The sequence below is a fragment of the Pseudogymnoascus destructans genome, assembly GCF_001641265.1.
Source record: "Pseudogymnoascus destructans isolate 20631-21 unplaced genomic scaffold scaffold_9, whole genome shotgun sequence".
In the NCBI taxonomy this organism is placed as follows: Eukaryota; Fungi; Ascomycota; class Leotiomycetes; order Thelebolales; family Thelebolaceae; genus Pseudogymnoascus; species Pseudogymnoascus destructans.
Window position 1 is genome coordinate 248,687 of NW_020167528.1, and position 24,222 is coordinate 272,908.

Below are 24,222 nucleotides of genomic sequence, written 5' to 3' on the forward strand. Positions count from 1 at the left end.
ACTACCTACTAGCCCCAGCTTCTCCAAATCCCCAACCTCGCCTCTTCCGTATCTAGGCACCGCGCCCTCAACGCGCCTCAACCCAACGCGCCCGCACCCCTCCTCTGCGATGGCCATCGCGAATTCCACCAAATAACCACTATGATGCCTTCCTCCCCGCCCCTAATCTACGCCGAGCTCCTCCCTAATATCCGCCAGATCTCCGTCCTCGCCGCCCTCCCCACTCCCTCCGACGGCACAACCCGCGTTTCCCTCTCCGGAGACCGCGCACTCCTCACACTTGTCCACAATGGCGCGACGGCCTCCCTCCAGCTGCCCGGCACGATAGCACCGACATATACCGCGACGCAACCACACCCGAGCCTCGCCCAGCTTTCCTGGCGCATCCCCCTCGCGGCCACCCCGTCGCAACAACGCGCCGCGCCCTCCCTCCCAGCGCCGTGGAGTGCAGGCGCGCTCGCAAACACATCCTCGTTTTCCTGCCGAAGATGCGGGCAGGTCATCCTGTCCCCCAGGCGCGTGACGACGTGGCGCGACCTCCCCAGCGAAAACTGGGCTGAGATGATGGAGTTCTGGCATTGTCATAAACCCGACGTGCCGGTGGGCGAGAAGGGGGACGAGGAAGGAGGTGATAATACGACGAAGGGGTATGGGGCGAATACGCGAATGATGGCGCAGAAAGGGGTGGGGAAGGTTGATTTGACGTACTTCCTCCTTGATAGCGAAGATTGTAGTGGCCTCGAGGTAAGGGTTTTTGACATGCCTCTTTTTTTGCTGGTTTTCTTTTAGTTTTGATATGTTCGGGCATCAAGAAGGTGGCCTGCCAGCTCATCGCTTCAGTGGCAAGGTCACCGATACAAATGCCCCAGAGCGACCCCTCCACTCCGTCCCAGGATGGCGAGTGTACCCTCTCACACCGAGAATGGGTTACTCTGCCATCGGGCTTCGCTGGCTTTAGCATGAGAGAACGCCTTGGGACAGACGAGAAACATAACCATTACCCACCAATCCCCCGTCCTCACACCTTAACCATCCCTTCAAACTACCCCGCCACAACCAAACTAACCAACTACAGACCAACCCCTCCTCTCTCTCCCTCGCATGCACATCCTGCGCCGCCCTCATCGGCACGTCCACACCCGCAGGCTATCAACTGTACAAATGGTCACTCTCGCTCAGCGCCCCCCTAACCACCGCAACTTCCTCGCCCACCATACAACTCGCACCCACCTCCCCACCACTGCCCCACTTCCTCCTTCCACAACTCCACGCCCAATCCTCCGCCCTCGGCGTCTCGAAATTCATCATCCGGCCACCGCCACCGCCGGCTGATGCCAAGAGCGAAAGTGACACGGATGCAGAGGTAGGGATATATGTATGGCTGTTCGCGCCATCTCTAACCGTATCTTTTTCCTCCCTCTCCTGTCGTCCTACCTCCTCCCCCGCAGCCCACACATCTACCGACTCCTCACCACTACAACCCCTCCCAGCAGGCAAACTCCTTTTCCGCCCTTCTCCTCCTAGAGACGAAGCGACCGCCCTCCTCGATGCGCCGAATAGCGCGGTGGAGGAGGTACGGCTCCCGGCCTCGGTAGTACGCGCTTTCACTACCCTATTACAAAAGAGTAACGCTCGGCTTCCCGAGGGCGCGCGTGCCTTTGCAGGGGGGTGGGATGTCGGGATTCTAGAAGTGTGGGATGGTGGCGAGGGTAGAGCGATTCAATAGCATATAAAATGATCGTGTCCTCTGCAATGGAGGAAAATGTCACGAGAAGAGAATGTAATGCGTGGTAAAATACTAGAAGTGCGAACGCAACGAACTCTCCAAGCGCTCACCCTTCTAGTATTTGAACAGAGGGGAAGGCAAAAGTCATGACCTTAAAATTGGCCCGCCGGAGATAACGTGGCTACTAAGGGCTCCGCCGGCAGGAACGATGCGGAATTCATCCAATATATTCATCAAAGTTGTAGATATCTGCATTGTTGATGCCATACTTTAGAATTGTGTTCCATACAAGCTCAAACCAGCCACGAATGACTTCTGGATCTTCGCACTTAGCCCTCTGGTAGTCGTATTTTCGCTGGAAGCGTGTCCGGAGCTCTACATGGCGCTTAACAAAGTTTGAAGCCCAACGTGACCCGACGCGTGGCGCGTCTCGTGTTGCAAGTAGTCGACTTGCCATATCTTCAACAATAGACAACTGAGGAGGGAACCCTTTAGCAGCTAAGTCAAGTATATACTGAACAAGAACTGATTCCTCTAGGTTACTTAATTTCCGTAAGTTGGCTTGGATATCGCGTCGTGAAGGTACGCCTTGTAAACGGTGACGTAGCTTGCGGTGGTCTACGGAATAGATCCTAGCTGCAACTCGAAGGCGCAAATTTGGGTCACTTTGCATAGCTTGGATAGCTAGCACTAATTTGCTTTCATCATTTTTATGGCGCATGTTTTGTTGTGGAGGAATTTAACATTTAGTTGGGGGGGTTGGTCACCACATGATTTTGGCACTTTCGCTTGTTTGGCACTTTCGCTTGTTTGGCACTTTCGTTATACATGCACGTTATTAAAGGTTTGTTGAGATATTAAGTTATGAAATTTGTGATTTAAGGTGTGAAATGGATTTGCACATTCGCTTGTTTTGCACATTCGCTATACATGTAAGTTACGTTATTCCATTTCTCAAAATTAAAAAGCTGCTATGTTCGAGTGAGATTTGGTCCTTAATTTTCCCCATAACTATGAGAAGGCGTTGTATTATGAGAAGGGTCAATAGCACAAATTGATAAGCGTTGGTTTTAAAATCCCCCGAGTGTGCGGGAGGTGGGCCGCCTCTTGCCGCCGTCGATCGGCTCACGTCCACGTATATTCCCAGACTATCGCCAAAACCCCTTCTACCTTACTGCATTCGCAAAGAACACAGAGTAAGTTATAAACACTCTTAGCGGAGCCGACACGATGCCCAATTCCATTCGATACAGAGTGGGCACGTGACAGTTACACCTGTAACGCCACACGGTGGATATTTTACTTAAATCTCTATGGGGTATGCAAAGCACCGCCGAAGCCCTGGTATGGAGTTTATAACATAATTCAATCGTGCGGCAAACTTTTGGATTTGCCACTTGTTCAGTAATCTGTGTATTGTTCTGTCTAATTGTAGCTGCCTGAAATTACGGTGAAGTTGAGTTGGGTCACGTGACCGTATTACAACACACCCCCCACGTATCCCAGCTCTACAGTAGTAAATTAAAGGGGAATTAGGAGAAAGGTTGCTCCCCAAGCTACCCGGCAAGACCGTACGGGTATAGAGCTTCGGCTTCGGGCCCGTCGGCTCCATTCTTCCTACACAACCACGCCAAACCCGACCCCTCCACCCCGCCACCCACCACCCCCCACAATCAATCAATCAATCAATCAATCAATCAATCAATTAATCAATCAAGATGCCAGTCGTTGGCGAAGTTACCGAGGGCAACCTCAAGATGGTTCAAGTCTGCGAGGACTTACGCGACTCCCTCTCTGCCTACAACTTAGGCTCGGCTCCCTCCTCGGAGGATGAGGTTCTTATGGAGGTGGAATTGGAGCGGGGCTACGAGGGCCCAGGCGAGGTGGTGGTTACGCACCCCCAAGAGCTTGCGGCTTGGTATATTCAAGCTTCAGGCCATACCTCCCCAGAGTGCGACCAGTGTGTCCACGCGAACGGTAGTAACCGTGCGCGCCTCTTCTTCCTCTTCTGTGTCGTCTCCGGTGCCCTTCAGGGCGGCGCCTGTTGCTCTTGTGTGCTCAAGCACAACGCGGCGGGTTGCTCCTTTAGTAAGTCTTCCTTTCCTAGTATTGTACGTAGCTTGAATTGACTTTCTGGATAGGCACCGCGAAGACCTGGCGCCCGGCCACCCCACCACCCCCCCAGCCACCAAAGGCTGGCAAGAGAGCTGGCACCCATGCCCACACCGCCCAATTGGCCCGCGAGGCCGCAGCTATGGCTGCTAAGAACCATGTTGTGGTGGATTAACTGGTGGATATCTGGTTTGTGAACCTTGGATGCTTAGATAGTCGGAAATGGCAATGGATTTCGCTTTGATTCTTCTTTTCTAGTTGTGACATGTCCATACGTAGTAGGAAGTGTGAAAATCTCCTGGATTTGTATAGTAAAAGTTGGGGATTTCTCCTGTTTTCATCTTTCTTCCCCCTTTTTTGAAATGGAATTAAAATTTCGAAAAATGACTGTGAAATATTGGTGCATAGTGTAGTATCTGTATCGTACGGAGTACTACTTGTGCAAAAATGAGTGTTAGAAGGTTTCCCTTCGAAATATCTTCATGAGAAACTTGACGATTTTATGAAATAAGAATGCATAGTAAGACGTAGCGTATGGTAATAGGGGCTGCTGATTTGGAGAGTACTAGCTTCGTACAGAGCTATATAGCTTCGAGTACTCGAGTTGTCCTAATACCTGCCGACTGAAATAGATTTGTAGATCTAGCTAGTTGATAGCGATCTAGAGGGCTGCTGTCCGAGTTTAGAAGGTTGCCAATGCTTTGTACGGAGTTGTTTTCATAGTAGCACACTCCTAAAGGAGGTGCTTAATGTCCACTAGGTTAAGATGCTTAATGAACTCCTTATGCTTCTGGTGTGTTAGGGCTTTGGTGAATCCATCTGCTGGCATTTCGTACGTAGCTATCCATTTGATATTGAGGTTCCGATGCTCAACCTCCTGTCTTAACCAATGTGAGTGGACGTCAATATGCTTCAGCTTTGTAACTAGCTTTGGAGACTCCTTAAGTAAGATCCGTACGGTCTGCAAATTATCACAATTAAGTGAGTATTGCTCGTTTAGATCGAGTTTGATTGTGTTGAAGAAATGCTGCCACCAATAGAGCTGTTTCGCACTGTGGGACAAAGCTAGAAGCTCTGCCTCTGTTGTAGAGGTTGACACAGTCTTCTGCTTTGAGCAGCGCCAGTCTATTGCCCCTCCAAATAAGGTAAACAAATAACCCTCTGTGCTCTTTCTTGTTGATTCGCAGTCTGCATACGAAGCGTCACTAGAGCATTGAAAGCGAGCCTCTTGAATATTAGGTCCAAACTGAAGGTCTTAGTATCCTTAAGGTAGAGTAGAAGTCTGTCGACTGCAGCCATGTGGTCTGGGCCTGGATTGATGTACGGGCTATATCAGGTCTCGTTACGACTGCTGCATAGTTTGCTGATCCTACTTTCTGTTGGTAAAGATAGATTTGTTGCTTATCTGCCTGGCCGTCAAATTGGGTTAGGTTGTCTGTAACCATTGGCGTTCGGTGGATCGAATAGAGGCTACTCCGTACGTAGTTGTGATCTTGTCGATATAGGAGTCCTGGCACAGCCATAGGGTTTTCTGGGTGCGGTCCCTCACAATTCTTATGCCTAAGAACCATTGAAGTTCTCCTATTTCTCGAAACTCATACGCTTCCATCAGTCTCGTACGGAACTGTGTTGCCTCCATTTTGTGGCTAGGATGGCTAAGGATGCATAGAAGAAGACAATAATCTTTGAAGATACAAAGAGGCACTGTGCTTCTGGGACCTGTACGAGGCCTAGAGCCTTGAGTGTCTCTGAGAAGTCTCGAAACCAGAGTAAGGGGGACCTTCGAAGTCCATCGAGTGCCCTGTTAAGTTTCCAGCATTTTCCTTGCTCCTGGTAGCCGTCTGCACACCGTACGTAGACCTCCTCGTCAATACGGCTGTTTTTGAATGCGTTTATAGCATCTAATTGTTGTGTATCCAAATCAAAGTAGGCTGTGATTGCCATTAAGGCTCGGAAGGTTTTCGAAGCAAGCGTAGCTGCGTACGTCTCATCATGGATAGAATAGCGTTGTAGGTCGCCTCTTACAACAAGTATAGCCTTATATTTAAGAAGGTAGCCATTGTCATTGAATTTGTATGTGAAAACCCACATAAGGGGTATCACAAAGTTCCGTACGGAGCTGTCGTTGACAGATGTGAACGTTCCTTGCTTTCGAAGGTCTCCTATTTCCTTTGCAGCTGCAGCTTGGAATCCTATTCGATGTGGATGAGTTTGGAGTTGATTAGAGAACTTTGGAGCAGCTGGTAGGTCCATATGGTGTATGCTCTGTCGATTGAACTCCGTTCCTACTAGGAAAGCTTGGTGTAAGCTTAGCTTTGCTTCTGGTATCGCTATTGTAGCTAGGTAGACGTCGTGTCTTCGTACGGTGTCCTCAGGGCGTTCCGGTGTCATTTCAGGCGTTTGAAGTTGTTCCTGTAGCTCTGTAGCTCCGTGGTCCTTCTGAGTAGGCGGCTCTTCTTGAGGAGAGGAGGTGTTTGTTGCCTCTGATTCGTACGGAATTGTTGTCCCGTTCTGAGGCTGTTGTTCCCCCTCAAACTCCTCATCTTCTTGATCTTGAATATCTGGTATTTCAATGACCTGAACTGTCTTTTCGAGCTCTGTTTGGACAAGCTGAGCCTCATACGAAGGGTCATAAGCCTTTGTCTCATCAAAGGTAACGTCTCTTGTAACTATAACCCTTTTAAGTTGCGGAACCCAAATGCGGAATATGTTTGGAGAGTTATAGCCAACTAGGTAGCCTATTTGGGCGTTCCTCTGTATCCTCTCAAGCTTTGGCTTGTTTAGAATAAGGGCATAGGCTCTACAGCCATAAGCGCGAATATGAGAGAGTAATGGCTTAAGTAGCTCTGGCTTTTGGCTCTCTGTAGGTAAGGACTGGGGTAGAAGTCTGTACGGGATCTCATCGTTTATGACTGACGATGGTGAGCGGTTTATGAGGTACCCTGCTGTTTTGAAAATCTCAGGCCACATTCCTTCTGGTAAGTTGGCTGATTCTTTAAGTGCGCGTGATCGTGTGATTATCGTATGGCCTGACCTCTCTATTCCTCCATTCGGCTCTGCTGTATAGGGTGGAGAGATGTGGATTTCATATCCTTCGTCCTTAATCCAACCCTCCCATTCATTTCCAAGTGAGGCTTCACCATCTAGGTGGAATATGCGGATTTGGAACCCCCATCTTCTCCGTACGTAGCTCACAAAGTCCTTAATCATCTGTAGGAGCGTTCCTTGTGTTTTATCCTTTATAGTATAGACGTGGTTCATGAGGCAATTATCACATAGGAAGTGTAAGGCTTGTGTGCTGCCATCGTACGCCTCTGGCATTTGGATTAGGTCAAGGTGGACCTTCTCATATGGCACTTTTGAGCGTGGTGTAGATCTTCTAGAAATCTGCCTTGTAGCATGCGTAAGTTGGCATACTTCGCACTGAGTATCGTACGAGTCTAGGTCTGTGATGATAACTCCAGCGGTCTTCTCTTGGAGTTTTCTAATGGCGTTTTGGTTTAGGTGTCCCATGCAGTTATGCCATTCCTTTGCAGTGCCTTTTAGGTCCTTACGAGGTCCGTACGAAGATAGGACAACGTTGTCCTGTTGATCCTGAGTGCTATAAACAGCTCGGTTAGGCTCATTTTTGATGTATTCAAGAACCCATTGTCCATGAAGCATTGGAGTGTTGCAGAACGGTTGATCTCCATACGTAAGTCCTTGTGCGGCGGTATTCCAATGAACTCCCTTTTGGATGAATCGTCTAAGAGAAGTGACTGAAGTGTGGAAGGATGAAACGAGAGCTGTATCTGTAAGGGTGATAGTCCGTAGAGACTTCTTATCCTCCCCGTTTTGGACTGTAATATCTACAGACCCAAACACTTCAATCTTCACCCTTTGGTCTCCAGCTAAGAGGTAGCTATTATCTTGACATTCTTGGATATTGTAGAACCTCGTACGGTTGTTGCAGACGTGAATTGTAGCTCCAGAGTCGAGAATTATGCTTTTCGAGAGATCATAGGCTGAGGTTTTCGGCTTTAGTCCTTGGGAGACTTGGAAGACTGTAGTGAAAAACATAGGTGGATCTGTATTCATACGGGATTGTACTCCATTCGGGTTGTTGAAATTGTTCTGTTCTTCTGTCTTTTGGATAACGTACTGGAATCCTGGTTTGTCACTTATATAGGCCTCTACTTTAGCTTCAATCTCTTTATTTGCCATTGCCTCAAACGCTTTGACTTCATCACATAGAGGCAGTCCCGCCACTTGTGTGTTGTTCTGCAAGGGCAGTCTAGTCGAGCCTGATTTTTCTGTTTTCTGCCTCTCTGACCTTGCTGACCTTGTTGTAGGTTGTTCGTACAGCCTTGAAGCATTGGCTGTAGGTCGCTATTGTCATCCTCTTGTAGTGCGAAAACTCCATGTTCCCCCCTAGGTTTCTGGGTGAATCTCTCTTGCCTACGGTTGGTTCTATACTGTCGTAGACCTCCTCAAATTCGTACGACTTTGTCTGCTTCTCTAGCTTGTGTTTCCATGGTCCTCGGAATTCGCAAGGTCCTATTGCATCAAGGAAGGTATAGATAGCATCGTGAGGGTCGATAACCTCTGTTGCCTGTAGCGTACGGCCTTGAGTGTATAGATTCTCCCAGTTTAGGAGCCAGTCTTCAAGGTCCTTGCCTCTTTGCATTTTCGCAGCCTTTTGCCATTCTAGTCTCCATTCTCCGATTCTAGCTCTTTGAGTAGGTGCGAATTGGTCTCGTAGCTTTCTAAGCATATTGTACGGAGTAACGCAATTGTAGGTATAGGGTAGGAAGTCGCGTTTGATGGTTTCTTGGATCTTAGAGCGAAGCCCCTGAATTGCTTCCTCCTGCTTTTCCCACACCTTGCGCTCATATTGGAAATCAGCTTGTAGGTTTCGAAGCTGTTCCTTCTGATCTTCTGTAAGAGATGCATACGTAATTGGCGTTAATTGCTGTTGGCCTTCTACTGAAGGTTGGATGGTCTGGCTACCTGAAGCTCTTGTTGACACTCCAGGTCTTGTTTGAGCAGTAACACCACCACCAGCTTGCGTGGCACTCCGTACGAACTCAGGAATAGGTCAAACGGGCTGTAGGAGTGTAGGAGGGTCCTCGATTGATGGATCGATATACCCCCATACTCCTGCCTTCATTGAAGCAGTTTTGATAGTCTCTATCCACTCGTCCCAGTCTCTAGGGCTTGTGAGGAGCACGTAAATGTTGATTGGGACTGAAACTTCACAAACCCCAACTTGCCAAAACGCACACTAATATAGAACGATAGATATAAGTATAGGAGACATTACCATCGCATTTATATCTAACGGATATGCTTAGCTCCGGTAGGAGAACACTAGTGAATAACAATAACAATGCCGGAGCCGCTGCAAAATCTCACTCGGCCTTTCATACGCCTCCTCGCCCTCTGCTCTCAGTGTGGCCTACTCGCATGGATTGCTCCCATGGCTCCTGTATCCTCTACGCACCAAGCCGTGGCTTTTAAGTAATAAATCACGAACCGCTCAAGACGAATTCCCCATAAGGTAATTGTTGCCATGTTCTATGCTCTATCTCTATGAGAAGTCTAGTTTAGAACCGCATATATCACCGCAGAAAACCAGGCGCCATTTCCTGTAGCATCTCTAGCGAAGAATTCCACCTCTGAAGGATCAGCGACGCGTACGAGCGCGGGGGGGAGTAGAAACGAGAGATCGCTGACGAAGAAACCATAAGCCATTTCAGGTAGATTTCTTGTTCAAGATGCTCAGTCCCTCTCTGATCTCCTTCAGCTCAGCCATGCGGGCCTTCTCTCCTCCATGCAGCACGCGCAGGTGCTCCTTCTTCAGCTCCTTGAAGTCGTCATCGAGCTGCTGGTGCCAAGGATACAGGACGAAGATCTGGAAGCACAACGCCGAGGTGCCAATGGCGAAGTTGGTGAGCGAGAAACCACGCGTGATCATCATCTTTGCGGCGGCTTAGGCAAACATGAAATGGGGGTTCACGCAGCCGCTTTGGAAGGCGGGTGGGTTGTTGGCGGAGTGGTCAGGTGCGGGGTCTCGTTTCCGTGGCGGTGAGCAACGTATAAAACCTCTCCTTCACAGAAGATTGAGTGGGATGGGAACCTGCTAAATGGTGAGCGTGAATAGGTAGGGCTACGTTCAATGGGCAAAGTCTTACTGGAGTGGAGAGGAAGTGACAAGGTGGAGGATAAGAGTGAACGTTTACAGGTGAAAATCGTGATCTCGGCTGTCGTCCGTATAATATAGGTTGAGTCACGTGACACGCCGCATTGACGACCAAGGAAGTGGTGTTGTAATACGGTCACGTGACCCAACTCAACTTCACCGTAATTTCAGGCAGCTATAATTAGACAGAACAATACTCAGATTACTAAACAGTTATGAGCCCGGAGCAACTCCAAGACGCATTTTGAAGCCTATAGAAACCGTACGGACCTAATACCCCTCCTAGGAGTCGAAAAAACCATCATTATCCCACCCTCCCAGCCTTGCCCGTTCGATCTTTCCCTCTCGCCCACTAAGCTAACTTGCCACCCGTGGCTTGGTACCTACCATCCAGCACACTTCACCAAAACTGAGAACTCGATATGGGCGCAAATGTGACGGTAGGATGCGCGTTGGGCGCTGGCGGCTGTCAAGCTCATGGGACTGAGCGCTTTGGCGAATGGAAACGGCTAGCATGGAACATTGTTTGTAAGGATTTGGCTCCTGCAGAAGCACGATGTGGCTTGATAGTCGGGATGGCGATCCTACAAGAACGGAATTCATCCAAAGTCCCAATCAGAGGTAGGCCAGGGATCTGCTTTAGATTTTTAGAATGCGGGTGCTAAGACAAACCATAACCCTGGTTTCGAAGCATAACCTGGATGGCAGGAACCCTCTGGCCGACAGGCCGGGCTCAAGAATGGTATAAAAACTCTCGAATCTCTCACATTATGTTGCGCTGGATATTAGAACATCTCTCAATAAATATTCATATTGAGCCGCCAAACTGTTACGAAAATTTGATAGTTTTCAACCATGTTCACTTTAAAGAACGCCTTCGTGGCGATCCTCGCTTTGGCTGGAATTGTTGCCACAGTCCCCGTCAATGACCCCGAGAGCGTCACCATCAATGCCACTGATGTGAGTGTGATCTCCGAGCGAAGCGGCTGCAGCTAGGGCGCCTGCCCCGACAACAACGCCAGCTTCGACTTTATGATTCAGTTCTGGCAGGACGAGAGCGTGGAACACAACCTCATGGTTCATCTACAGATCCGCGTCAATCGACTGCGGTCAATGCGTCTCTACCACGTCTAGCTATGATGGGTGTTGCCGACTTCACGTCATGCGGACGGCAGCAGAGCATCTGTGTCGACAAAGCAAATAAGAGGTCTCGCCGCATTTGGAAGGATCTTAACCATAAGACTTGCTACGCTGACACTGGAACCATCTGGGGTGCCATGTCTGAAGGCGTGCATCGAGATGGAAGATGGTTGTGGCGGCGAAGGCATTGGAGTAAGCGTGAACGTACCATACATAGTTTCTGTACAGATTCGGTATGCTGTGCTTTTAATAATTACCTTCTACCACCATATTTTCGCTGGGATTATGATGGTTTGGGTGCCTGGTGATTATCATCCCCTTGAAGGTGCCCCGCCCCTGTTATCTTCCCGTATTCGCTTCAGGAGATTTCCTGGGCCCTTGGACGCTTTCTGGGCTCTGTTCCTTACATCGCGACTTGGTGCTCCAACAAATCAATTAGGCTAACTCGACAGAGGAAAGTTGGTATGGGCTCTCTCGTAACTTCTGCCGCTTTCCAATGGGTCTATACAATTGTCAAGCCGATGTTAAAGGGGTGTGCGCGGTGCTGGAAAAACCGAAAGGATTTTGGCCCATGGTGCAAGCACGAACTACTTAAGCTACCGGGAAGGGCTGTGCGATTTGGGAAGGGGGTCGGCAGAGGTTTGGCAAAAATCCCACGGGGTTGTTGGAACTTTGGAACCAAGACCCTGCCACATTGGGTCAAAAATATTTCGATTTGGTTGTGGAAACTGGCCTCCGAAAGATTACCGAAAGCCCTTGGCATCTTAGCACGATGGATCTCGAGCATCATTACCTCTTCCACAAAGGCGGTTTTGAATGTCGTCTTGAAGATAGTCTGGCTCCTGTCAACAATGGTGGAGGCCGTCATATCATTCCTTCGGAGAGTTACGCTGACTGATGTTTGGAATGGTTTCGTTTCATCCCAAAACAGCTGTGGAAAATCGTTAAAAGCTTTGGAGAAAGTTTCATGAAGGCATCTCATGAATTAAGAGTTTGGTTAAATCCGAAGGCAAGGTGATAAGGGAAATCGCATCAAATTCTTGAGGGATCTGTTGTACACCTCCGGGGATGTTTGCGAGCCTATGATACCCATGATACATATATAATATAACTCACAAACACTCCGCCTTAACCATGATGTTCTTGATGATCCACGAAGAGTTGATGCGTGGACGGCCATCCTTGTCGTCAAGCGATGCAGCGGAGTAACATTTCCACCGCGATTCGAAGTGTGATTCTACAATGTGTCATGGCACAAGATCGGGACGAAGGCGACGTTGGGCACAGCTATTGTGGCTAAGACAGGGATTGACATGGATGCACTCAATGGTGGTGACCTGGCGGCGTTCAGCATTGCGCGGCGCATGTCCTGGGCCGCGGGGCGCGAGACGACAGTCCCAGAGGACACTGCTTACTCTCTGTTCGGGCTATTCGGCGTCAAGATACCAATGCTATACGGTGAGGGCGAGCGGGCCTTCATCCGCCTGCAAGAGGAGATTATGAAGCACTCCGCCGATCACTCGCTGTTTGCATGGAGTTCCAACGAACCCCGCGCACGGGGTCTGCTCGCTCAATCCCCAGATGACTTCGTGAGGTGCGGAGACATCTCGCGGTGCTGGACTGCGAGCGTGCTGGAGTGCCGAACAGTCGCGTCGGGATTTTTCTGCGGCTTCTTCCACAGGCCGACCAGCACGCATGTGTTGCACTTGAGGGCAAGGATAGGTTTGTTTTTAGGGAGGATCTGGCGGAGAAATTGATGTATAGGAATGTATTTGTGCAGCAGCATCTGTGGGGAATGACCCTGGGACCGCAGCCCTTCTATGGGTTCTACCTGCGGAATTTCTCGTCACCGATCCATACGGTGACAAAGACAGAGAGCGAACAGGTATCGTTGTCGACAGTTGACCTGGCGACGACGCAGGTTGCCTGGGACGATGAGAAGCGCTTGCTAGAGCTTCCGGTCGGGAAGAGCGGTACGGTGGGGATGATAACATGGGCCCGCGGTGGGAAGAGCTGGGAGTTGTTGAAGTTCGGTTTCGACAATGAGTTTAACCCCGCACTACAATTAGGGGGGGATTATCGTAGTCCTAACAGACCATTGACCATGGATCCAAAGTCGGCCGACGACTGGTTGGATCCGTCCTGGATGGACGGGCCAGCGCATAGTAAGTACCTACATAAGGCGGATAGGTTGGGTGGCCTACATGAGGAAATCTTTATTACCGAAAAGCGCATCCCATTGAAGAGGGGGAGATGGGGATGAGCGGGTAGGTGATTGATATATTGGATCATACGACAAGATATCCCAGGTATCAAGATCTCTGCGAGGGATGTGTTAATCTAAGCAAACATGTACGTAAATTGAAGGTCGAGAGGGAAGGAGCGAGAGGGAAGAGGGCAAAATGGAAAGAGCGGGGATGGGAAGGAGCGAGAGAACGGGAAAAGGGCGGGCGGGAGGCGACGAGATGGAAGGAGCAAACGGGAAAGAGCGAGGAGGGAAAAGCGAGGGGGGAAAGAGCGAGGGATTAGCTTAGTACTCCACCATTGGAATAGGTGAGACAGGAACGGCGGGCGGAACTGGACAGAGAATTGGGGATTTTAATGGCCGAGCCTTGCGCACTTTGCGATGGCCACTTGCCCTTTGAGTGTTGGGCATAAAGCTGACTAAAATGCGACAATGGGCGGGCATTCTGGCCTGCAATCTTTGCGTGCGCCCTTTGTCGTCGCAGCCCAGTTCTCTGCTTGGCTACTGGTCACCTAGCTCACCCATGGGCATCCAAAGTCACAATTTTCCTCTTCCACCGCTTCAAAGTTGACGACAGTATATCACATCACGGCGTGAGTGGAATGGAGCTGATGCCTGTGGCTGAAGACGTGCCGTCCCACAGTCCGAAAAATGGGACTGTGCACAACAGGCAAGGGTCAGAAACAGCCCATGAACCCCATTTAAGCTTTGAATATTTATGGAGACTGTAGAGCAAGTCAAGGCCTTTAACTGCTCAGGGCTATAATTATTTTATCTATTTATTTGTTTTTGTCAGCCAGCAACTTTGAAATCGAATACTTGCCATCAACTTCTCACTATGCATGGTCCGTTGCGGGAATTTAGGGAGAAACCAAGCCACGCCACATCTCACACCAGCCACCGCCATGAGAACTCAGCCCTGAGAGTTGAACCTCGCCCATTTCACATGCAAATCCAGCTTCACGATGATAAGAAAAGGACAATTCGTCATGGACGACCATTTTCTTAACCCTATTGTAACAAAATACCCGATACAAAATGAGTTCCGACACAGATAACAGGGTGGTGGAAGAATCACAGGAACCTTCGCCACCCGAGTATGAGCCAGGGACAGAACGGACACCACCTGAATATGACCTTGGAACAGAACAACTCCCTGGATACTTTGGAGAACTTTCTGGGCTTGAGAGCATTCTGCAGGCTCGAAGGAACAGTAGTGCAACTTTAAGCCGCGATGATATAACTTGGGATCTGGAGACTTGGCGCCAATATGCCCAGATTTATCCCCCCTCGACTAAATCCTGGGAGGAGAGGGATGCAAAAGAAAATGCTTTTGCAGTATCAAGTTTTTTCATGGGAATTAATCTGGGAAAGGACGATGTGATCGCGTTCTTGATCGAAAATGGTATTGTTATGCCCAGTTTTATCTTGTCATAATTTCCCCGTGAACGTGGCCGAGCAAAGAATGCCCGGTCGAAATATTACAGCAGTCGTGGGTCTTCTAGTAGCTGCTTTGCAGTCTTCCGTTCCTCTGGCATCCACTTGAGCATCGACCCCATAAACTGAATGAACAGCTGCTTTTCGTGCCCAGAGAGAGTCTCTTCTCCAAGTCATCCAGGGAGACCAATGGTATCGCTGCGTCTTTGTGGGCAATCCAGATGCCTACATATGCTTCCGGTTAGGTCAACAAACTCCCAGCGCGGAGGCAGGGCGCTCACCATTCGTGTCAAAACAGTGCCCCGTCGTCTCACTGCGTCTAACAAATTCGCTCGGTGGTTCCCCAATTAAAGCGACTATAAGCGCAAAATGTTTGAACGGATCATGGCCGCCTCTCGCGTCGAATACGTCTCCAAACAGATGCTCGCCTTCAAATAGGTCACAAATCTACTAAGATGTCAGCGAGGCAATGGGATACTGGAGAATGGTATACTCACTAGTCCAGCTAGATTCCAAATGTCTGCAGCACTCCCCCATGGCATATAAAACATAACCTCTGGCGCACGGGTTGGACTCCTGCGTCACTCCTATTCGTGATTCGCCAATGTTATGCTAAAGTGGGTACTAATCAAAGCAAATGTTGTTTTGTGCAACAGCTATGTTCACGAAATTATTTGCAGACATGTGGAATTCTCACTCCATGCCCGAAGCATCAGGCGGCGGAGTTCTCACTCCGCACCATGAGAAATAGACTCGGGGGCAAACTCCGGTCAAGCCTACGGACTTGCTTACCCGCGACTCAGAGGAGAGTTCTACAGTATAGAGTAGCTAGAGTAGCTAGATTAAATGAATATGCATTTTACTACTGATCAATTGGGCCCTACTCGTGATACCGGAATTATCATTTACTATTCTACCGAACCTACCAAGCGCAGATTCAACAGGTTATGAGCCCGGACGCAGAGCGTTCTTATAACCAAGAATAGGATATCAAACATCGAGTGTCTAGAACGTCCAATCAGTCTCTCGAAAAGGCCTATACCCGTCGCCACCAGCAGCATCACTGGCCAGAATGACGACGGAAAGACTCATCGCCACGTTGAAGAGTCAAGAGAAGCTGAAGGGCAGTGCCAATTACCTCTCATGGAAGAGACGAATTGAACAGACACTAGCCCAGGCAAGTGTACTGGAATACGCTCTTGGCCTCGGCAAAGGGGTGAAGCCGGAGCCGGCTGACGAATATGAGAAGTTGGGTATCGGAAAGAAGGAATCAGCCTATATCATCTGGTTTACCGGTAACGCCCACGCTTACTCGATAATCGAAGCCACATGCGGATCCGAAACAGTCGAAACGATTCGACTGACTGTCAGCGCCGCCGAAGCTTGGAAGCTCCTCCATAACCGGTATGAAGGAAAGGGCAACTTCGTGCTCACCAAAGGTTTCGACGACTGGCACTCACTATCACTTGATCCAGAAGATATAGCCGCCTTTAACATACGCTTTAAGAATATCAATTCAAAGTTATCAGGCGCTGGATTGGGTGTTCCACCAGTCATGTCGATGCTGCATTACCTAAATGCAGTTCAAGCTACATTTCCCACTTGGGCGGACAAATATAGGGGCAAAATGCGGAAATACCAGTTGGGAAGCATGCCTAAAATTGGAAATCTGGATGATCTAATGGACAGGCTCTTAGAAGAGAGCCGGTCCCGTAATGTCGCTGATGAACGAGCCGTCGCCTTATACGGAAACCAGCCACCAAAAAGAGGTGGGTATACTGGAAGGGCGAGTGGCCGTGGCGGCAGTAGAGGAGGGGCCCGTCAAGCCTCTGCCTCAAGACCAAGAGAGTCTTGCAACCACTGTGGCCGAGACTGGCATTCAGAAGCCAAGTGCTGGAAGAAGCACCCTGAGCAGCGGCCCTCTCATATAGGGGCTAATGATACTGCTAGAAAACAGGAGACGATCGCCTTGATAGCAGCTTTCGTTACAAATGGCCCAGCCAAACGTCAGGAATGGATCCTTGACTCAGGGGCGAGCCACCACATGTGCCATGACCGGAAGCTGTTTGCGAACTACGTTCAAAATGAGAGTTCCGAACGGCCAATTGAGACTGCCGGTGGAATGACTCGGGCAGAAGGGGTTGGCACAGTCCGCCTCACTTTTATTACCTCTACCGGCATAGAAAGAGAAGTAAGACTTGATACAAGTTTATCACTTACCTGAGCTCACGGTCAACCTGCTCTCAGCGAACAGGATTGGGCAAAAGGGGTTCTACATTGACGGTTTTACCCAGACCCTCCGAAGCAAGAAGAATAGACAAGAACTGTGTGCCTCGCAACTAGTTCTCATATGAGAATCCTGACGGCCGAAGCGCAAATGCAGGCCTTCGCCGCCAGCACTAGAAAACAGGAGCCGCAGCCAATTGAGCTGTGGCACAGAAGACTCGGTCATCTTGGACCTGAGAACGTCCTTCGCACAGCAGCAACAACGACCGGTGTTGCTATACCAGTCAGCTTGGCGAAGAAGAAGCCGCTAATATTAGAAGGGGGCTTCCAGTTCAAGCCATCGAGCACAATACTATGCAAGCCATGCACCACAGCAAAGTCGCTGCGGACGCAGTCGAAGAAGCCTCAAATAAGGGCTCTTCGTGCTTTCGACCGGATCCATATCGACATGATAGGACCAATTAAACCAAAGGGCATTGATGGCTCCGAGTGGGCCATTATGATGACTGACGATAAAACCCGGGCCCGATGGGTCTACCCTTTACAAAGAAAGGGTGATGCTCACCGAGCCATTGTCAATTTCTGCGAGTTAATCAAGACTCAATATGGAAGCTATCCTAAGGCTTTGCGGATTGACAACGGAACGGAATATGGGGGTGGCACTCTTCGAGCCTACTGTTCAGGAAAGGGGATACTAATCGAATATACAGTCATCTACACTCCTGAACAAGATGGAGTCTCTGAACGGTCAAATAGGACCATCATTGAGAAGACTAGGACAATGATCATCGAGACCATTGAATGGAAAGCCCAGCTAATAGTAGCTGAGCTAAGCAATGACCAGCTCAGGGCTCTTTGGCCTGAGATTATCAAAACGGCCGTGTATATCACAAACCGGACTGCAACTCTCAGTTCAGGGCTTACTCCTATAAGCTCCTTAGCACTGATCAAGGATAGGCATCGAAGCCTGACCTCTCGCATATGAGAATAATAGGCTGCAATGCCCATTATCACATCCACAAAGAGAAACGGGCACGAAGTGCTAAGTTTAGCACTAGAGCTAGGACTGGAATCCTCGTCGGATATGACGGAAGCACCATATACCGGATATATGACCCTACAAATGGGGTTATCCGATCGTCAGCAGTAGTATTTGACGAGATCACCACACTGACAGAAGCAGCTGTCGTTGAGATCAGCGATCTAGACAGTGAAACGGACCGTCTAGATGTGTTTGAGACGCTAAAACAGGAAGGAAGCATCCCTAACAGCTGTAATGGACGTCAAAGCGACCCGCAAGCCTGTGAAACAGTCACTCCTGTTATACAGAACACTGAGCTAGAGCTGCTTGAAGAAGATACCATGGTCGTAGATAGACGGCCACATATTATGCGGTCTAGAAACATTGCTCAACAAGAAGAAAGTGATGACCAAGAAGCCATCGATCACCAGCTGCTACTGCAAGAACATGCAGACAGTAATACCCAACGAGGGGCGGAAGTGGCAACTCGCCGCTCAGCGCGGCTCCTCCAGTCAGAAAAGGATTGCCAGCCACGACTCCAAGGCAAAGGAAGCCTTGAAGCCAATTACCGGGCGCTCGACCAAAGCGGGCATTCCTCTCTGCAAACATCACTGCATTTACAGTGCATATAGCATGGGATTCAACCAACCAGAGTTCTCAATACTATAGAAGTTATCACCAAGTACTGGCTTTCTGGAGAACCATGTGTCATTTGTACTTATTGTTCGAAGGCCCTTACGCATCCTGCAATCAAGTCTGCTGGCCCAAAGTCTATGGCAACACATATTGCATCAGACATTTGCAAAAAGAAGTCACGGATGGGTAAGGAAGTCTCTATCAAATGCGAATATATCAAATGTGACCTCAACAAGTAAGGATTACCAGATTATTACCAGAATCATGTAGGTTAATACCTATAATAGGATCATATTCTCACACAAGAGGCATTTTATGAACAATGTAATGGTGGGTGCACCAGATGTGAGAATCTAGCCACCCAGGGGAAGGGATGATTTTACTAAGACAACACACTGTCTTAGGAAACAGAGCCAAAGGGTTATTCCACAACGCAATGGAGTGGTTTAGACAAGTTGTAACAAATGTTGAGTCTGAGAACTCAGGGATAAGTCAGAGGTTAGCACCTCAGAGACTTTTCAGAAACAAGGAATAACAAGATCAATGCTTGGAAGCTTGGAAAAGACGTAGAAGTACGTGATAGTCGATTTACTGTATTGTCTGCTTGCCCTTTCTTAAGGAAAGGGCAATCCTATTTATGCTAAAGGAGTGTAGTTCTCTTATTTTCCAAGACTTTCATGAGTAACCAGGCTTGGTAACTGTAGTCAATGTAAGAGAATCCCATAGAACCATCTCTTAGGTTCCTAGCCTATAGGAAGTGAAAGGAGGTCCAAGGTCAGAGTACCCCTATAGACAAATTATGTCATAACTTAACCAATCTTGTGGGTAACTAAGGAGTGATGACGTGTAATGAATCATAGAGGGTTGTAGAAGCTTTTGGAGCTATCATTCATGTTCCTAGGCCTCTAGTTGATAGAGATATGTCATGTGTAGTATTAGCCCAGTAACTAAGGAGTGATGATGTGTAATGAATCATAGAGGGTTGTAGAGATATGCTATGTGGTAATATCGGCCCAGTAACTAAGGGGCGATGACGTGTAATGAATCATAGAGGGTTGTAGCAATCGTTGAGTAGTATTGCTCTTGTTGTTGGTGTGATAAGCCAAAATATGTATAGTGACTTGTAGGTTTGAGGAGGAGATTTCTAAGTTTGCTCTTGAGTTTGATAGCAAACTGAGTGCAACGAATGTCAGTATGACAAACAAGTTCTATACACAGTTATCTCGACTCATAGCTCGTTCCGCTCAGTCAAGGATCCTCGTCAAGACCCTATAAATACTTTAGGTATTAGTAGGTCTGGCCGGCCTCATCAAGCAAGGTGGAGGGATGTTCTTAAGCATATATAATAGATAATAGCATTCTGATAATCTTCTGATAATCATGGTACTTAGATAGAGGAATATACATGATTCGTTCTCACAGCTTACTAGAGATGGCGAGAGTGATGCTAATAGATGTAATACTTTAACTTAACCATAAAACAGTATTAATCGTATGAGGGACTGTTCACATGATGCATAAATCTTACACGTGATAGCCGAGTACTCACCGGGTTTTTACAGAGTAACTGAGTATTGACCTCACTCACCGAGTCGAGTAAAAGGTTCAGCTACTCACCCAGCTGAGTAACCCACTGAGCGAGTGAGCCGAGTATTGAGCGAGTAGTGCGCAGCCTACCCATGATATTGTATCGTTAAAAGACTTCAAACTGACCATCCTGGAGCGCTATGGATACCATCGCGCAATTTCCAAGCAAAGCAATTGCTTCTATTTTTATACCAACAGTGGAAGCTTTCAAACCCCTCCTTGTGGCGAATAAATCCCAGATTCTTTCAGTTCCATCAACGACTTACTCCTATGGACAGCACAAACGGCAACAACTGGACTTGTACGAAGAAAGTACCCACTCTTCATCTTCTCCCATAATCATCTTTTTTTACGGTGGAGGGCTAAACAGAGGCGACAAAATTCTCCCTCTTATCCCGTCATCGCTAGTCTATCACAATTTTGGTGCCTTCTTTACCAAGAGGGGCTTCACGACAATAATTGCCGATTACCGTCGAGTTACTGATGTAGCCCTGGGCACAGGTGAAGATGCTGTTTTCCCATCGGGAGGCGAAGATGTGGGAGTTGTCTTAGACTGGCTCGAATCCACGTATCTACGGTCTTGCGATGGCAAGGCCCAAAAGATGCGCGACGTCTTTCTCATGGGCAACTCTGCAGGCGGTGTGCACGTTTCTACGTATCTCTTGGATCAGCGTTTTGAGAACCAGAGATATGCGCTACGACAGTCTCAACTCTGTTCTTTACGTGGCTCTGCATTAATAAGCGTCCCGCTCGATTTCAAGTCCGCGACCCCTGAGCGATCCGACATTCTTCAAACTTACTATCCTCCAAATTTATCTGGCACGCAACAAGAATCATCTCATGATCTTTTCTGTCCAAATGGCCTCCTGCAAACTTTGAAGGCCAGAAAAGGATCAATGGGGACGCTTGAGATTGCACGTAACGGCATGCCGAATATTTTGGTGATGTTGGGAGAACTTGATCCCGAGGACGAAATTGTCGAACCGAACGAACGATTTTTAAGTCTATGGGATGACTGTTTTGGAAGCGGACAGGGAATAGAATTGAAGTGGATGAGAGGACATAATCATATTAGTCCACCATTCTCGCTGATGAGTGGTGATAAAAAAGGAGAAGAATGGGCAGAGAATGTGGTTGAGTGGATGAAAAACTTGCAGAATTGAAGACGACATGGTCAAAAACACTATAGATTAAGGTAACGGAGCTTGCTCAGATGCGCGACGATGGAGGCTGGATAGCTAAACATATGATCAGCGGATGGTGGATCGTGAGAGCGTGGGAGCTTCCGATGGATAGTATGCCAAATATTTATGCTGGACGCCATTCTCGTTCCTCATTGTCGCCGCGCCTCATATTGTATCATTTTGCCTTTATCGTTTCACTGTACCATTCTCAATAGCGAACACAAATATCTAACATATTCAAGGGAGATATTTCGGCCTGTTTGGAGGTGCTTAGCAAGCAAGTCAGTCCTGGGGTGTGGCGTGTAAGAATAATACATGGCCCACCTCCGAGTAATCGTCGTTGGCGCTGGGCTGAGCGGCCTCAGTACAGCGATCGCATGCACAATCTCAGGCCATTCCGTTACAGTTATTGAATCGGCATCTGAATTGCAAGAGGTAAATTCCTCTGAAGCTGTCAACAGATGATGATATCTTTCAAGGCCGCTAATGTTCTACAAGGTAGGCGCAGGACTCCAAGTCGCACCAAATGCCACGCGTCTCTTGAAAAAATGGGACCTACCAGACTCCTTTTGGGCCACAGCCGCCGAACCAACGTTCCTGGCTGTGCATAGATACTCTGATGGAAAAGTATTGGCCATGAAGAAGGATTTCAATACAAAGATGCGTGACAATGATAGGGCGCCGTTCTCGATTTTCACCGCGTCGATCTACAGCTGGCGCTGTATAAGCGTGCCCTCGCCCTCGGTGTCAAATTCGAGCTGAAAGGGTACAATCGGTCGATTTCGACCTCCCACAAGTTACCACAAGTTCCGGGGCTAAATTCTCATCGGACCTTATTGTAGCTCGGACTCTGGTCGCAAAGTCGGAATTGCTTCTTGAATGTCAAGGATGCGCCTCTACCAACTGGCGATCTGATATAGGGTTGTCCTCTCGTTGGACGATATTGAAGCCCTGAGCTGAGAGAATGGGTGAGCAACCCGTCGGTACATTTTTGGATTGGCCCAGGAGCCCATGCTGTTAGTTACTCTGTGCGTGCGGGGAAGATGTATACTATCGTCCTACTTGTTCCGGATGATCTTCCAGAGGCTGTTAGTCGTCAATCTCGTTCGTGTGGAGGAAATGAAAGTCCTTTTCAAAGGCTGGGATCTATGTATGTCACAATTGCTATACGTGCTTCCGATGTCAAAAGCTAACCCTTTAGCCTCACGCGATTCCTAAACATAGTGCAAACGGTTTATAAGTGGAAATTGATGCACTGTACGTATATCGAGCTTGGGTTTTTGGTTACTCTCTCTAATCCACTTCATAGGAAGCGAGCTGGACTCGTGGATTAATGACAAGTCAACTTTTGTTATGGTGTAAGTAATCCATGCCTACTCCTATATAGGGCTCGGCACGGATGACCAATTTATCCGTCAAATCCGTGTATCCGTGAATATGAATACAAATTGTTAGATTCCAAAAAGTATGAGTATGAAATATGAATACAAATTATGATTTTTACTAACGGATACGGATGTCAATCCATTCAATCCGCGGATTGAACGAATTAGATAGACTGTAGTTAGAAACTGAATTCATTGAGGTCATAGAATGCAGCCCTAGCCTCTAACGCCCCCCTTTACTCAAATCCCTCTCCCACATCGCACGAAGTAGTGTTAGAGTCCTCATAGTTTCACTACTTAGACTATGCCGACGTAAACCTAATAAGTCTGTATTTTGGTTGAAAAGGCGCTCACAACTAACCTCTGTAATGGGAATTGCAAGGAAATCGCGTGCAACACATGCCATTAGCGGATATTCTCCCTTATGAGAATCCCACCACTTTAGGAGCCAATCAGTTGACTTTGCATCACTAACAGCCACTGGTGGTGAATCAAGATATATATCAATATCAGACACCTTCACTGTGGTCTTCTTTTTGCCAAAGCGCTCAAGCATACGCTTATATGGATCTAGCTCGGGTTGAGATGTCATTGTCTTCGGATTGAGTAATGGTGGGAGTACCAGCTCATCGCTCAGAGGAGGAGTTGAATAACGATCATGAAGGTAGGTCCGTATTTGCTCCTTGACAACATTTGTCGCATCTTCGTCTTCAAATTCCTCTTTCAGCATCTCAAATTTGAGTTGTGGATCAAGCATCATCGCAATGTAATGAATATTTGACCCATGATCCATATATGCGTAATACTTTTCATACTTTCTTAGCCCAACCTGCACAGCCTTTGAGATATCATCATCTAAGCTTGCAAAGTCCCCCTTTTGGTCAATTGCATCCTCTAAAAAGCTCTTACACTCAAAATAGAGGTAGACTGACATGCTTATTTGTGGTGACGCCTGTGATATATGCTTTGAGAACTCATTAAACTTAATAAGAACCTTATGGATTTTCTCAAGCTACTCCCAATCAGCTTTTTTAAATAGGGGAATAGCAGTTGAATTATAATTGCAAAAGAGTGTGAATTGCTTTGATGACTTAAGGGCATCATCAATCATTTGGAAAGTTGAGTTCCATCGTGTATCAACATCATACTCAATCATATTTGTTGGAAGGTTGTTAACTGTACACACAGTCTTCCAATTTTGCCGACGAACTGCACTACGATTCATCCAGACTATAATAAGTCTAAGTCGTGCAAGTGCAGCGAGGCCTGATGGGAAAGGGGTTCCATTTGCCATAGCGTTGCAAGTATCAACTGCAGTCTTCATATCCCCTGACTTTAAACT

The 24,222-nt window shown here is 48.0% G+C and overlaps 7 protein-coding genes across 7 annotated transcripts; 6 read left to right on the forward strand and 1 right to left on the reverse strand.

Annotated features, from left to right (window-relative positions):
• The first annotated feature begins 43 nt into the window (after positions 1-43).
• Positions 44-2,578, forward strand: VC83_04170 (uncharacterized protein). Its single transcript, XM_024467805.1, has 2 exons — positions 44-744; positions 1,076-2,578. The coding sequence occupies exons 1-2, from the start codon at positions 142-144 to the stop codon at positions 1,724-1,726; spliced, it is 1,254 nt and encodes a 417-aa protein (XP_024324419.1). The 5' UTR covers positions 44-141; the 3' UTR covers positions 1,727-2,578.
• An 8,296-nt stretch (positions 2,579-10,874) lies between these two features.
• VC83_04171 (uncharacterized protein) lies at positions 10,875-11,153 on the forward strand (the record flags this gene model as incomplete). Its single annotated transcript, XM_024467806.1, has 2 exons — positions 10,875-10,979; positions 11,016-11,153. The coding sequence occupies 2 exons, from the start codon at positions 10,875-10,877 to the stop codon at positions 11,151-11,153; spliced, it is 243 nt and encodes an 80-aa protein (XP_024324418.1).
• Positions 11,154-12,915: 1,762 nt separating this feature from the next.
• On the forward strand, positions 12,916-13,422 carry VC83_04172 (uncharacterized protein; the record flags this gene model as incomplete). Its single annotated transcript, XM_024467807.1, has 1 exon — positions 12,916-13,422. The coding sequence occupies one exon, from the start codon at positions 12,916-12,918 to the stop codon at positions 13,420-13,422; it is 507 nt and encodes a 168-aa protein (XP_024324421.1).
• A 1,020-nt stretch (positions 13,423-14,442) lies between these two features.
• VC83_04173 (uncharacterized protein) lies at positions 14,443-14,841 on the forward strand (the record flags this gene model as incomplete). Its single annotated transcript, XM_024467808.1, has 1 exon — positions 14,443-14,841. The coding sequence occupies one exon, from the start codon at positions 14,443-14,445 to the stop codon at positions 14,839-14,841; it is 399 nt and encodes a 132-aa protein (XP_024324420.1).
• Positions 14,842-20,320: 5,479 nt separating this feature from the next.
• Positions 20,321-21,785, forward strand: VC83_04174 (uncharacterized protein). The gene has a single exon (XM_024467809.1). It carries the CDS (start codon positions 20,452-20,454, stop codon positions 21,472-21,474), a length of 1,023 nt encoding a protein of 340 aa, XP_024324415.1. The 5' UTR covers positions 20,321-20,451; the 3' UTR covers positions 21,475-21,785.
• VC83_04175 (uncharacterized protein) lies at positions 21,786-22,605 on the forward strand. Its single transcript, XM_024467810.1, has 2 exons — positions 21,786-21,930; positions 21,994-22,605. Exons 1-2 carry the CDS (start codon positions 21,811-21,813, stop codon positions 22,255-22,257), a joined length of 384 nt encoding a protein of 127 aa, XP_024324414.1. The 5' UTR covers positions 21,786-21,810; the 3' UTR covers positions 22,258-22,605.
• Positions 22,606-23,177: 572 nt separating this feature from the next.
• Positions 23,178-23,814, reverse strand: VC83_04176 (uncharacterized protein; the record flags this gene model as incomplete). Its single annotated transcript, XM_024467811.1, has 2 exons — positions 23,178-23,182; positions 23,235-23,814. The coding sequence occupies 2 exons, from the start codon at positions 23,812-23,814 to the stop codon at positions 23,178-23,180; spliced, it is 585 nt and encodes a 194-aa protein (XP_024324417.1).
• Positions 23,815-24,222: the final 408 nt, after the last annotated feature.